The following is a 15,290-nucleotide window of genomic DNA, read 5'->3' as shown; positions in this document are numbered from 1 at the left end:
TGCAAATGGCCATAGACTATATGCTGAGTTTGGTCAAGAGTTAGTTGTGATAGACTTAGATCTTGAAAAGGCTTATGTTAATGTGCTGGTATTTTCGGAGGAATCAATGAGTTATATGGATTTAGGTGAGAAGATCAATGGAGGTATGGAGTTAAGATGTGATGGATGCTCAATGGAGGACTCACCCAACCCATCCCACTTCGGAAATCATTAGTTAAACAAGAATGTCTATGGAGTAATTGATTGTTTGTGTTTCTAACACATCCCATTTTATCAATGTTACACAATATGGGAAGGGGCCAAATTTGATAGGATTTTCAAATAACAACACTTGGGTTGGTTACATTACAAGATGCAAGATTGCATACAATAATGGCTTTTCAAATAGCTAGGATGAGATTTGCTATTCCTACATATTATAAACTTTTATGGCTTAAGGTGCAAGGATTTCCCACTTTGCAATGTGTAATTGCATATTTCGGTGGGTCTGAATCGAGGTTGAGTGGAAACTTCTAGGAAATAGGCGTCTTATTAGAATAAAAAACAAACAATGCTTACGATAATTTAATTTATAGGCATGAGTAGATGGTTGAGACAATTACAAGAGAATGAGAGCAATCATGAAGCCCACAACTTGTGGTAGAGATGGGCTAGCATTGCCACTCTTCCATTTAGAGCTAAGATGTTTATTTGAAGGGTTATGATTAGGGGAGGTTTAACCCTACGAGACCTTAAGAAAGCGGAATGGTTGAGACAATTACAAGAGAATGAGAGCAATCATGAAGCCCACAACTTGTGGTAGAGATGGGCTAGCATTGCCACTCTTCCATTTAGAGCTAAGATGTTTATTTGAAGGGTTATGATTAGGGGAGGTTTAACCCTACGAAACCTTAAGAAAGCGGAATATTGATGGTGGAATGCATTTCTTTTTGTAGAACCCAGTCATCTTTTGCTTAGCACAATTGCTTCCATACCGCCGGGGTTTTAGAACCCCCTATCCATACGAGTCTTCTCACGTTTTTAACCCTTCATCTCACTTTCAAATAGTTTTCAAGTTCTTAAAGTATCCTTTTTTCTTGGGGGGGGGGGGGGGGAGGGAGGGGTACATGGCATGACATTGGGTGCAAAGACATGCAACGAAGTGATTGAAAGTTAGGTTGGTTGCATTTGGTAGGTTCTGAGCTCAATGAGCTTGAAAACCTAAGGGGGATGTTATCAGGTATAGAGATCCAAACACGTGACTAAGGAATCACAATATTTGGCGTGTGTCACAATCTCATTATAATTGGTATCGTGCTCAAGATGATGGCCTGGAGGTTCCAATGAATATTCTGGTCCTAATTTAGGATCTTGTCAAGCTTACTCTTCACAATTATTATGCTATTAGAGTGTAAGTTTGTCAATTATTTTTAGAATCTAAATTGGTTCCCGAATAAGCCGTGCCAACAAACCATCTCTCGATTCTAGAATCTAGTTCGGTTCCTGAATAAGTTGTGCCAACAAACCGTCTCTCGATTCCAGTATCTAAATCGGTTCCCGAATAAGCCGGGCCAGCAAACCATCTCTCGATTTTAGAATCTAGTTCGGTTCCTGAATAAGCTGTGCCAACAAATCGTCTCTCAATTCCAATATCTAAATCGGTTCCCGAATAAGCCGGGCCAGCAAACCATCTCTCGATTCTAGAATCTAGTTCGGTTCCTGAATAAGCTGTGCCAACAAACCATCTCTTGATTCCAGTATCTAAATCGGTTACCGAATAAGTTGTGTGCCAATAAACCGTCTCTTGATCCTAGAATCTAAATCGGTTCCTAAATAAGTTGTGCCAACAAACCGTCTCTCGATTCCAGTATCTAAATCGGTTACTGAATAAGTTGTGTGCCAATAAACTGTCTCTTGATTCTAGAATCTAGTTCGGTTCCTGAATAAACCGTGCCAACAAACCGTCCCTCGATTCTAGAATCTAAATCGGTTACTGAATAAGTTGCGTGCCAACAAACCGTCTCTTGATTCCAGTATCTAAATCGGTTACTGAATAAGTTGTGTGCCAACAAACCATCTCTCGATTTGGTCACGTGCCTTCTTAACATTGTCCGAAGGATCTCGATCCGAGAACACTCTTTCGAGACCTCGGGAGATTGGTCTCCATGCCCATCTGGATGGACAAGTCTTCTGTTTTAGAGAGATCCCATGCCTAACAATATAAACAGAAAAAACTTCATCACATGACACATACATTCTAAGAAAGAAAAACAGTGATCTACAGAAACAGAGGAAGAAGAAGAGAAAGAAGAAGAAGAAGAAGAAGAGGGAGAAGAAGCAGAATAAGAGTAGGCGATGGAGAGACCCAATTTCTCTACCGTTTCTCTGCATCATATTCCTCCCTGGACAGATTTACTGGTATTTCCTTCTCCTTTCAATAATACACCTTCTGCACGCCATGGCGACCGAGAGCGCACGGGTCAAGAAGAAGTGGACCTTTTTGATGACCCTCTTCTCTCTCCGACTCGTCTGTCTTCATCTTCTTCTTCAAAGTTTCCTTTAGACCCCCAGCTAAACTCCAAAATCCACGTCTTTTATGGAGATCCATGGTGCCTCTCCATTGATGCTATTGTTAACTCTTCGAATGAGGTAAAAGAATGCCCATTTCTTCTCTATATTTTGATTAATTTTTTGCCCTTTTCTCTAGTAATTTTTTGCACCTAATTCAGTTCTTCCTCATTCTGTGCGTATGATGGTTTTTTTGTGTGAAGATAGCTTGAAAGGGTAAATGTGGAAAGAACTGATTTTTTTTTCTTCCTTAGGATTTGTCATATATGATGGTTTTTAATGGGGATGAATTCACGAGGTATGAACTGCATTGCCTTCTTTTAAAATGTGGAAAGAACTGATTATTTTTCTTCCTTAGGATTTGTGATATATGATGGTTTTTAATGTGGATGAATTCATGAGGTGTGAACTGCGATGCCTTTATAAAGATGAATCTGTTCTATTTTTGAAAAAAAGAACATTTTTCTTCTTCTTTCTCTTTTGGGTGAGAGACTTGAGCTAGATGTCATAGAGGAACAGATATTGTTGGATGTTTCGACACCTGCATGATATTTTCTATGATTCTTTTTTACTAAAACAATATTGTACATATTGACTTTGTGAAAATTTTCATTATACAATGACTTCGAAGTTGATCCTCATGTCTAAGTGCTGAAAAACATTTGATTTTGTCTATGTATTTGCCTTACTTGAATATTCCTATGGTTCTTCTGCTGAAACGGTATTGTAAGTTTTGTGCATCTCCTATGTATGCACGATATTTCTTTTATATAATCACTGAGAAGCTGATCATATCTAAGCTTAGAAGGCGAGAAACGGTATTTATTTATAATCACTGACTTCGAAGTTGATCCTCATGTCTAAATGCTGAAAAACATTTGATTTTGTCTATATATTTGCCTTACTTGAATATTCCTATGGTTCTTCTGCTGAAACGGTATAATTGTAAGTTTTGTGCATCTCCTATGTATGCACGATATTTCTTTTATATAATCACTGAGAAGCTGATCATATCTAAGCTTAGAAGGCGAGAAACGGTATTTATTTATAATCACTGACTTCGAAGTTGATCCTCATGTCTAAGTGCTGAAAAACATTTGATTTTGTCTATGTATTTGCCTTACTTGAATATTCCTATGGTTCTTCTGCTGAAACGGTATTGTAAGTTTTGTGCATCTCCTATGTATGTACAATATTTCTTTTATATAATCACTGAGAAGTTGATCATATCTAAGCTTAGAAGCTTAGAAATCTATGTGCTAAACTTCTTTTTAACCAGTTCGTTTATTCCAAGCACATAGAGGAAATGCTTATCACTGAATAGGAATTGTCTACTAAAATCTTATTTTTGCAAGATTCGGTTGTGGGTGCTTTTTGACACTGGATTAGTGAAATCTATGTACTAAGTTTCATGCTTCCTATTTCTTTTCTAAGCTTAGGAAACATATTGCGAATGATTAGTGTTGAAGAGGAATTGTGTACTAATTTATTTAATTTTTATTGTTGTTTTACAATAAATGTAGATCCTTGATATAAAAGGGTGTAACCCAAGACTACATGCTGCAGCGGGGGCTATGCTTTCTGAGGAATGCGCTAGTTTGGTAAGAACAAATTGTATATCAAAACTCCAAGTAATTTAGAAATTAAACTGTTTTATTATTTGGTCATGTAGATTTGATTTTTTCTTTGTTTATTATTTTGCTATTTAGTTGGATATTTTTGTTGACTATATTATTGTAGTTTTTTTTCTTTATCTTTTTCTTTATAACTATGTAGGGTGGTTGTAGAGTTGGGATGGCACAAATTACAGGCGCTTACGATTTACCTGCAAGGTTAAAACCTATCTATTTTTCAATTTTAAATGAGATAGGAAAACCCTGTAAAAAACAATTTAATCTTTTAATATTGTTACTAACAGTTTGTATCATAATCTTGTAACTGGACAGGAAGGTCATACATACTGTTGGACCGAATTATGTAGAGAAATATCATTCAGCTGCAGAGAATGCATTAAGTCGCTGCTATGAATCATGTCTAGAGTTGCTAATTGAGCATGATCTTCACAGGTAGTTTCAATGTAACCTATTTCAAGACTTCTCAATGAATCTGCACTTGATAAATGCAATTCTGTTAAGAGCTTGGAACTAGCAACTAAGTTCTAATATACCTTGGAATGGTGAATACAGTATTGCATTTGGATGTAACTATATGGAGGGTAAAGGATATCCTCGAGAGAAAGCTGCACACGTTGCTCTTCGTAAGTGTTTATGTGTAAATTTCGCATGGCCATTCTGATGATAGCAGTTTAGAAAGTTCTTTGACCCTTCAAATTGTTACTCATCACAAAATAGCTGCCATATTGCAATAAGGTGATAGGTGTTATGATGAACTAAATAGCTGCCATAATGACAATCATTATAGATTGAGAGGCATTTGTCGAACACAAATAGTTGCTATAATGACAATCATGATAAAATAGGCGTTTAACTTCAAACTTTGCGGACTGTGGGTTTTTTTTGTTTAAACTTAGGTACTGTACGACAATTCTTAGAGAGACAAGGGAGTAAGATTAACGATGTGGTCTTATGTCTTTCATCAGATATAGACATTGATATCTATGAAAGGTAAAAAAGCAATAATGATATATTGAGACTAATGTATAGTTCTCTTAACATATGGTCAGAGTTGTTCTTACAGGAGTTACCACATTTGGATGCAATTTGCAGATTACTCCTCCTTTATTTCCCTAGAAATAAAATTGAAGAGCATTATGCATCATTAAACTTACCACCAGAAATGGGCAAAGAAAACGGAGAGAATGATATATCTGAACGTAAGATAAGGATAAAAGCACTCCCAGGGGTCTCTACCGAAGTTAGCAACCGGAGTTCTTCAGTTTCCAAAGATGGTGAACATCAACTCATGAAAATTAGGTCAAGTGTAGATATTATATTATTAATTCATTTTTTTTTTTCTCTTTCATGCTTGGTTATTATGTTTTTTTTTTGTGCGTTTAGGTTTATATATATTGTGATCAGTTTTTATGTTTTTTTCCCTGTAATAGTATTTTTGTATTTTTTTTCACTTTGTGATTGTTTTGTCTTTGTTTTTTCTTAGATTTTTTTTTTTTTTTTTGTGTAATTGGGTTTTCTAGTGCTATCGATTGAATTCTGATCCATTGATGTGTACATTGATATTTGTTGATGTGTCTATTGATTTCATGTTTTGTTTTCCTAATCCGGTTTTTTGGTTATGGTGGGAGGTAGCATCTGATTGATTTTATGTCTGCTTGACATTCTTTGAACAGTGGGCATGCTTTCTTGGAATTATCTTCTATGGATTCTTCTTTTCTGGTAATGACTGAAGATCCTGATCGTCGAAGAGAAGAGCAATGGGCAAAAGCTTCAAAAGTGCCTCCTGGTTGGTCATGGACAAAATGGTTAAGCCATAGTAATGAGTATGGTGGTTTGGACACTATTTTCCATCATAGATATTTGGCCAGAGCAAAGGCAGCCAATCTTTCATGGATAGCAGAGATGAAGATATTGTGAGTATTTTTTGGAAGCAATTAAACAGATGGATATGAAATATATCTTTTTGAAATGTTAATAATTTAAATCTTATTTTGACTACAATGCCCTTTATGAAAACTTATATAAATCTATATTATTACCATATGCCATTTCATAATCATACAGGTATCGTGGGGGTATCGATAAGGATGGATGTTCTGTTATGGTTGTGGTGGGCGCTCATTTCCTACGGCGATCTCTTGGTTTGGAGCAATTCCTTCTTTATGTTGTTAAGGCAAGCGACATCACCCGCTCATTTACTACTTACTACTCGGGGAAGAAAACTCCAAAATGTACTCTTGCTGTTTTTCTTTATATCATGGAATGGCCTTGAGTAGTTCCTGTTATCTTCCCAAAACTCCCTGATGAAATTAACCATATAATTGTTCGTACAGCGCATAAAATTGAGAAAAAAGGATGAATCAAACATATATAATTGCTCTTTTTGGGGGTTGGCTGACGGCGTTTGGGTGGTAACAATAATAATTTGGAGGCATTTGAGGAAATAATAAGAAACAATAAATACCGATAGATGTCAGAGTCTTTTCCCTCCTCCTTTTTGCTGTTGGATGGCTCCCTAAGTTTTCATTTCATGGTGCAAGCTTGATCTCAAAAAGTAGATACCAATACATTCCAATCACTTGTTTATCATATCTCACCACGTCGATATATACTTTTGAGTCATACCTGTTTAAAGAGTGGTCCAAATCACATTTTCTTTCTTTCTGTAAGGTAAAAACCTTGTGCTTATGTGGATTTGTTTCAGGAATTCGAACCTATTATAAATAAGCCCTACACAGTTGTTTATTTCCACTCTGCTGCAGCTCTACAATTGTAAGTTTTTAAGATTTTCAAGTTGAATATTTCTCTAGGCCCTTGGATCATACTAATGGAGGAGTTCCTAAAGTTTGAACTCTTTTAAGATTGGAATTGAACTGTATTTAGTTGCAAAAATTACTCCGGTTTGCATTGAAAATGTTTAAACCTATAAATCTTTTTTTGGGTTGATCAGCATTCCAGACACACAATGGATGAAGCATGTACACCAACTCATGGGACCAAAACACAAGGCTAATCTACATGTAGGCCTTTGTCCCATCACAAGTAATTGGGCATTCACTTCATGCATCTCACCTTTTCTCATTGATGTGTTTGTTGCAGAAGATTTACATGGTACATCCGACAATGGGCTTGAAGGCCAATGTACTCTTCTTGAGGATACTTGTGGACTCACAAGTGTGTTTTCCAAACCCTTAATCTCATAAATATGTATGTACATTTATGTGTGTGTGTGGGTATTGGAAACATTTTGTAATGATGTGTGGAATATGCAAAAGTCATTGGTTTGTTGGGAATAGCAAGTCAAATGACCATGAAAGATATTTGTCACCTTTTACGGAAAAGATATTTGCAAAGTCTACCTGGGAATTCTGCATATTACATAACTAACCTTAGTTCTAATTATGGTAGCATTGCTTTATAATTGGCACTAACCTACATTGTGTCATTTGTATAAGGGGAATGGTATTGATTAAAGCAGTAATCATGATAAAAAATTTGCATGTTGGATGTTGGGTTGGGAGTGCATATGAAATCCTATCAATTATGAAAAGTCATTTTGGCTTTGTGGCTTTTTCCCGTGGGACTATGAACTCTTCACTCTATTTTTTGGCATGGGTTCGACAATGGGGCTCTTGTGCACACATTGGGATTATTCTTAATGAGTTAAATGTTGGGACTAATCACCTTTTGATCCATACCGATTATGTAGATGGTTCCATTCATGTGATTGTTGATGTCTCTTAAGGACATTGTCAAGCGCATATTTAATGAGAAATTGACGGATTTTTTGTATTATCTTGCTTTTGCGAAAAGTATGTCGCAATGCTTGTGTATATGATGCATTATTTTGAGAGATGATCATGATTAGCTCTTTTTTGTTATTTTGCTTGCATATGTAGGTTTGGGCAAAGGTCGTATATGTGCACAAGTTGAATGACTTGTTTACATATGTTGCTAAAGATCAACTAGCGATTCCCGACTTTGTTTTTGAGTAAGTACATTTTGAAGATTAGTGTATATCTTTATTACATTTTAAGCCATCAATGATTCCCCACATCGCATGCACTATCCAATGGCATTGCTACAGAAAGGCAAAGCTATTGGTGTTAGGTTTGTGCGTTAGCACTTAATATCTTGTTTATTTTACAAAACATTTTTAATGGTTTGATTTCTCTTATTTTTTATGTGTATCAGGCATGATATTGATGTGCATAGTAACCCTAGTTAAGTGAATTACAAGAGGATTTTGAAATCCCGAGGGATGTGGACTTTGCACCAAAACATGTCAGGTAGCATGGACAAATTTGTCAATACCGTACAATTATGTAACATGTGGGAGTGAGTGGGATTGTTATATGCATATAGAGATTTCACGCTTATCCAATGAGAATTTTGTATATACGTGTGTATATATATTTGTAATTGACACTTTCCATCTTAGTGTTAATAATCAAAATTGTTTTTGTTCCAATTTTCAATCATGGCAATGCTCTCATTTATTGATCGACCTAATTAGTTGTCTTTTTGTGCATGAAATAATTAAGGTAATGATACCACAAGTTCATATCAAATTTAGTAGAAAATTTAATGACAATCAATAAATAACACTATACAATGCACCCCAAAAACAGCTTAGGCCATTACAAATGTATAGTTACATGAATGCACCATCTGTAGATAGTGGTAAACAACAAATGGTTAGAACTTATAAATATGAGGTTGGGAGCTATTATATGAGTTGAAAGCTTAAAAAGGAAAGCAATTACGACAAAATGACCATTCGATCTCTATATTGTGAAATGCTCAAGATGTGAAATGCTCTCAAGAATAGCCCTCCTTTCATTATGTCTCAAGTTACATTTTATAGACTCTCTCTTAGCGTGGAGGGTGTTCTCCCGCTCCAATTAGCTCTACTAATTATGGGGCTTGGTGGGGGCCTAGTTTGGGTGTGGTGCATGAGGCTTGGTAGGGGCCTAATTTGGGTGTGGTCTATGTGTGGTGCATGGGGCTTGGTAGGGGCCTAATCTAGGTGTGGTCCATGTGACCACCACAATTCCCCCTTGTAAAAAAAAAAAGTTATTGTGCAGTCGAAGCGCGACGAGGCGTGGACGACGGTTCCAGACGGGGGGATGACACGGGCGTGGGCGTAGGCATGAGTGTGGGCGGGGGCGGTGGTAGTTGATGGAAGGGCTTCATGCGAGACTGGTGAGCAAAGGTAGAGCGGTTGTTGGAGGCGCGGCGGAGCAGGTATGTAGTGTCGCGTATCTGCTTTTGAACTTCGAAGGGACCGATCCATCGGTGCATGAGCGATTCGCTGAGACTGCGACGACGGATGGGGAAGTAGACGAGGACTTTGTCACCGACGTGGTATTGATGGTCGACACGGCCTATATCGTGTTGTCGTTTTTGGCGTAGTTGTGCCTGGTGCAGGTTGCTCGTGATGGCTTTGCGGAGGAGGGGTTGGAGTTGTTGTAGGTGGGACCACCAAGACACTGCGTCAGCGTGGAGTCGTGTGGTTGGTTGCGGGACTGCCACTTCTGGGGGTAAGCGCGGGTCCCTTCCGTAAAGGGCCCGAAATGGGCTAATGCGAGTAGAGGCTTGCACAGTTGTGTTGTAGGCATGCGTAACGAAGGGCAAGATTTGGTCCCAGGTTGAGTGCAGCGGATCGATGTAGGCTGAGATTTGTTGTTTTAAGGTTCGATTGAGGCGCTCCGTCAACCCATTCGTTTGCGGATGGTAGGGTGACGTGAATAACTGTTGGATTCCTAGTTGTGTTGAAACGAGGCGTAGGAGCTCACCGTTGAACTGGGGTCCTCGATCAGACAAGATTTGGAGTGGGCAACCGTGGGGGAAGATGATTTTCTCCAATAGTTTGGAGGCGATGGTCATAGCCTTTGCATCTGGGATAGCGGCCGTCTCAGCCCAACGCGTCAAGTACTCGGTGATGACGAGGATGAACTTGTTCCCTCCTTGTGACTCGGGAAAGGGGCCCATAATGTCCCATCCGACGATTTCAAATGGAGCTTGAACTTGTATCGGATGTAAGAGGCCTTGAGCCACTTGAGGTGATTTGATGGCCTGACATGAGTTGCATGCTTTGATGTAGGAGGCGACCTCGTGGCGTAGCCCAGGCCAATAGAATTTGCGACGAATTTTGTCGAGCACCTTATGAAAACCCAAGTGGCCGGACAACGGGTGATCGTGGAAGAAACGAAGGTAAGACTGGCGTAGTTGCTCAGGCACGTAGACTCGGGGTTCTTTGCCTACTTGACAAAAAAGTAGGACATTATCCTGGATCATGAATTGCTTGGTGAGGGATGATGTCGGTTCAGCTCGTAGGCGGTGGCAGATATCTTGGATTTGTTTGTCGTGTTGTTGCATGTTGGCCATTTGGGACGAGGATATGGGGAAATCGATTGTGTTGGAGGTGATCTGGTTCGCCTGAAAGGATATGCGGGATAATCCATCGGCGACGATGTTTTGTGGACCATGGCGATAGCGCAGAGTGAATGTGTAATCTTGTAGCGCCAAAACCCAACGAAGTAAGCGGCCGGGTGGATGAGCCTTCTTTATGAGGGAGAGCAATGGCTGATGGTCGGTTTCGACTGATGTATTTGATCCGTGAAGGTATGGGTGGAAACGATGGAATGCCCAGACGATGGCGAGGAACTCTTTTTCAGTTGTCGAGTAATTTTGTTCGGCTTTGGTAAGTGACCGACTGATGTAGGCAATCGGGCGGAGTTGGTCGTTGTCGTCGGATTGGAGCAGGACTGCACCAAGGCCGACATTGGAGGCATCCGTCTGCAGATGGAAAGGCTTCGTGAAATCAGGGTGGGCCAGGAGGTCAGAGGCTTGGAGTGTTCTCTTGAGCTGCAGGAAGCTGGATTCGCAGGCTTCGGTCCACAGGAAGGGTGCGTCTTTTTGTAGGAGCGCGCGTAGTGGGGCTGACAGGTCGGCTAGCCGTGGGATGAAACGAAGAGAGAACGTGAGGAGGCCGAGGAAGCGTTGAAGCTGCTTGACTGTGGTGGGGCGTGGGAATTTTTGGACTGCTTCTGTCTTCTCCGGGTCCATTTGTATTCCGTCGGAGGAGATGACGTACCCAAGGAAGCGGAGGCACGTACTACCCCATCGGCACTTCTTCCATTGCAGCTGCAATCAATAGCGTTGAACACAAGTTAGGACCTCCCGAAGGACTTGAAGGTGTTCTGCCCAAGTGCTTGTATGTACCAGAATATCGTCTAGATAGACGATGACGACACGGCGGGTGATGAGATCATCGAAGATGGCATTAGCCATTCGCTGGAATGTGCTCCCTGCATCAGATAGGCCAAAGGGCATCCGTGTGAACTGAAAAATGCCTTTCCTAGTGCGGAATGCAGTTTTGTGGGCATCGTGAGGATTCATCGGGATCTGCCAATATCCCGAGGCTAGATCGAGGGAGGTGAAGTACTTTGATTTGCCAAGCTGGTCGAGGAGGTCATCGATACGAGGGAGAGGGTATCGGTCATGGGTGGTGACATGGTTCAGTTATCGGAAGTCGACACAAAAGCGGTAAGAACCATCCCCTTTCTTTACCATGTGTGGCTCCGAGATCCACTCGCTCTTGGAAGGTGTGATAATCCCTTGTTGGAGCATAGTTTTGACGGCGTTGTCGATGCGCTCGTGGTCGAGAGGCGAGCGACGTCGGGGAGCTGCGTTGATGGGGCAGGCGTTGCCTGTAGGAATCGTGTGGTGAATCGGAAAACGGACCGAGGGAGGTTTTACAGGTGGTGTAGACGAGGGAAAGGTGGCGAGGAGCCGTCTGATGTCGTTGATGCGCTCCGCCGGTGATATCAGGTACTGTGTGTTGCTGATGTGGGTGGTATCCCGCGGAGTAGTGAAGAGCGCGATCGGAATGTGATTTGGGAGGAAGAGCTGTTGTGCGGAGAAATCGAGACAGGCTCGACTATGGAGGAACCAATCACATCCCAAGGTGATTGGGAACAACTGGCGCGGGAGGACGTAGAAACGATGGTGGATCTGGGCGGAACTAATGGTGAGCATGCACCTGACTTGCGTATGTGAGTGGTACACCTGTTGTTGGTCGCCGAAGAGGATTTTAATGGGCGGTGCGTGGCTCGTGGGAAGTTGTAATTGGGTGACTAAATCTGCGCTGATGGAAGAGATGTTGCTGCCGGAGTCGAGGAGAACTTCTTGGGTCGTGTGCTGGAGGCGGGAGATTGTGGTACAAACGGGCGAAGTTGATGAAGTGGAGGCGTGGACATGCGGGGGCGGCTCGATCGTGGGAGAAACGGGAGAAGTTGAGGACGTGGAGACGTGGACGTGCGGGGGCGGCTCTCCCTGCGGCACCCCGCGCATTAGTTTTTCGGGAGCTCAGAGAGGGAGGCAGCGTCAGCCAATTGGACGTTCTGCTTCTGTTGGTGATTCTGCCACTTTCGGCAGTGACGCCGAATGTGGCCATAGTTGTTGCAGTAGAAACATTTGGGGCGTCCCTGGCTGTCTAGTTCGGGCAATGCACGCTTGGCACGTAATTGCGCGTTCTGGATGTCGATGTCCATGGGAGTGACGGCTGGTATAGTGTTTGTATGATCATGACTGAGATTACCTGGTGTGTGCATGTCGTGCGCGTCTGCAGCTTCGATGCGTTGGGCAGTGAGGATGGCTTCGTGTAGTGTCGTCGGGCCTTGATCGCGTACACGGCGACGGAGGTCATGTCGTATACGCGGCCAGAAAAAAAACAACTTCATGTCCTCCGACATGTTGGCGTCAGCCCGGCGTAGGATCTGCACAAAACGAACCGCGAACTGGGTGATGGGTTCGCGTGGTTGTTGGGTAATTGACTCAAGTTGTTGTAGGGCCGTCTGGCAGGAGTCTTGATGAGCAAAATTCCGAATCATGGCTGCCCGTAACAGATCCCAGTCGTTGCGTGTCTCTTCGGGTTGTTGTACAAGCCATGTTGCCGCGATATTCTCGAGGAGTGTCTTCATCTCCATTGCCTTCCGAGGGTGTGGCCACTGGTGGTAACTGGCCACCATTTCGAAATGATCCAGCCAAGAGAGGACGTCTTCCGATGGTAGGCCGGAGAACGGTTTTGGGCGAACTCGAGAGTCCGGGAGATTTTGTTGTGGCTCGGATCGTGCTGAAAGAAAGGACAACATGGCTTGGTTAGTATGGTTAACTTGTAAAATGATGTTGGACAGAGCTTGAACCAGTTGGTCGATTGGCGATGTGGGCTGGTGTCCTTGATTGTGTTGTAGGAATTCTGGATTCATCGAGTTTGCGTTGTTGTCGTTGTTGTCGTGTTGCATCGTGGCGGGCGTTGTTGGGGTCGTGAGTTGGGGTGGCTTGGCCCGTCTTCTCCACCAAGATGTGAAATGCTCAAGATGTGAAATGCTCTCAAGAATAGCCCTCCTTTCATTATGTCTCAAGTTACATTTTATAGACTCTCTCTTAGCGTGGAGGGTGTTCTCCCGCTCCAATTAGCTCTACTAATTATGGGGCTTGGTGGGTGCCTAGTTTGGGTGTGGTGCATGAGGCTTGGTAGGGGCCTAATTTGGGTGTGGTCTATGTGTGGTGCATGGGGCTTGGTAGGGGCCTAATCTAGGTGTGGTCCATGTGACCACCACAATATGTAGAATGCACCAACCCTAGATAGTGGTAAACAACAAATGGTTATAAATATGAGGTTGGGAGCTATTATATGAGTTGAAAGCTTAAAAAGGAAAGCAATTACGACAAAATGACCATTCGATCTCTATATGTAGAATGCACCAACCCTAGATAGTGGTAAACAACAAATGGTTATAAATATGAGGTTGGGAGCTATTATATGAGTTGAAAGCTTAAAAAGGAAAGCAATTACGACAAAAGGACCATTCGATCTCTATATGTAGAATGCACCAACCCTAGATAGTGGTAAACAACAAATGGTTATAAATATGAGGTTGGGAGCTATTATATGAGTTGAAAGCTTAAAAAGGAAAGCAATTACGACAAAATGACCATTCGATCTCTATATGTAGAATGCACCAACCCTAGATAGTGGTAAACAACAAATGGTTATAAATATGAGGTTGGGAGCTATTATATGAGTTGAAAGCTTAAAAAGGAAAGCAATTACGACAAAATGACCATTCGATCTCTATATGTATCTTGAGACTAGAGACATTCGAATGAGACACAATGATGCACACTTCTATTTATTTTAAAGACATAACCATAATGTAATGGTAGCTTAAGTGGATACATAAAATTATCACTACTCGAGAATATAGGTTAGCTATAGTTAAGTGGGGTGTGGGATATCCATATTGTGCATGGAGGCAAAAATATGATCCATTGAATGAAAATAGCTAAAGATGGGGGAGAAACCTAGGTAAAAAACCAAATAGCCCTAAAAACATAAGCCAAAACAAATCTAGATATATTGTCAAGTGATTTGTTGTAATATAGTGATTGCTCGAGTCATGTCCAAAGTAGTTGAAATATCATTTAATCAAGATGGCCATGCCTCCTACCATAGGCATAGGCTTATCTTCTGAGATCATAACACTACTTCATGTAAAACTCTCACGAGTAAGCAACTCCAAAGGAATACTTGCTCCGTTTAACATGAACAAGACTCTTAGTTTTAACAAATTGTATACATGTTATGCAATTCCACGAATCAAGTTTTGTCTACAAAAGGTTTTATAAAACTATATGCAATAATACATATATAAATATGTGTATGTGTGTGTGTATGTATGTATCATATATCTACATATATCTATATATACATACACGTGTCACGTAGATAGATACATACATAGAGTCTAGACCATGACTACCTATGTGTGTAATCTACAAAATAGAGTGCATTCTATTAGGCATTGTGCATACTATATATTGTGAAGAAACTTAATTTGTCCAAATTGTACCTAACGGTTTTTTTAGTATCATTTGATGATTTATATGTATCATGAAACGATTCACGAATGTTTTTGCCAATAAAGCATAATAATAATGACTTCCACTCCTGCCAATTTGATGGATGGGGCAACTGTGATGTGGCTTGATTTGGTTGTTTGTGCCGACACAAAGTTTTCCTCAAAATGCATGGTTCTTACC

At 41.1% G+C, this 15,290-nt stretch overlaps 3 protein-coding genes across 3 annotated transcripts in view; 1 reads left to right on the top strand and 2 right to left on the bottom strand.

Moving 5' to 3' along the window:
- LOC147865781 (cytochrome P450 716B1-like) overlaps nucleotides 1–15,290 on the bottom strand; it is a 95,011-nt gene that overhangs the window by 66,479 nt on the left and 13,242 nt on the right. The window lies entirely within an intron of this gene.
- Nucleotides 2,282–8,541, top strand: LOC147865783 (uncharacterized). The gene is made up of 14 exons (XM_087317473.1): nucleotides 2,282–2,628; nucleotides 4,071–4,148; nucleotides 4,324–4,379; nucleotides 4,494–4,613; nucleotides 4,734–4,804; nucleotides 5,078–5,171; nucleotides 5,274–5,480; nucleotides 5,855–6,094; nucleotides 6,246–6,354; nucleotides 6,886–6,953; nucleotides 7,132–7,201; nucleotides 7,281–7,355; nucleotides 8,081–8,172; nucleotides 8,376–8,541. Exons 1-14 carry the CDS (start codon nucleotides 2,335–2,337, stop codon nucleotides 8,407–8,409), a joined length of 1,608 nt encoding a protein of 535 aa, XP_087173599.1. The 5' UTR covers nucleotides 2,282–2,334; the 3' UTR covers nucleotides 8,410–8,541.
- On the bottom strand, nucleotides 12,539–13,712 carry LOC147865782 (uncharacterized). Its single transcript, XM_087317498.1, has one exon. The coding sequence runs from the start codon at nucleotides 13,487–13,489 to the stop codon at nucleotides 12,539–12,541; it is 951 nt and encodes a 316-aa protein (XP_087173624.1). The 5' UTR covers nucleotides 13,490–13,712.

The sequence above is a fragment of the Azolla caroliniana genome, unplaced genomic scaffold (genome assembly GCF_043228905.1).
Source record: "Azolla caroliniana isolate FFs.n. ecotype wild unplaced genomic scaffold, voAzoCaro1.0.p SCAF_3, whole genome shotgun sequence".
Lineage (NCBI taxonomy): Eukaryota > Viridiplantae > Streptophyta > Polypodiopsida > Salviniales > Salviniaceae > Azolla > Azolla caroliniana.
This window is presented reverse-complemented; position numbering and strand designations above follow the sequence as displayed.

Excerpts from the sequence above, each read along its gene's own strand:
- LOC147865783 (XM_087317473.1), top strand. The coding sequence starts at position 2,335 with ATGGAGAGACCCAATTTCTCTACCGTTTCTCTGCATCATATTCCTCCC. Across the intron at positions 4,149-4,323 it reads CTGAGGAATGCGCTAGTTTG|GGTGGTTGTAGAGTTGGGAT; the intron begins GTAAGAACAAAT and ends ATAACTATGTAG. Across the intron at positions 4,805-5,077 it reads AGCTGCACACGTTGCTCTTC|GTACTGTACGACAATTCTTA; the intron begins GTAAGTGTTTAT and ends GTTTAAACTTAG.
- LOC147865782 (XM_087317498.1), bottom strand. The coding sequence starts at position 13,489 with ATGCAACACGACAACAACGACAACAACGCAAACTCGATGAATCCAGAA.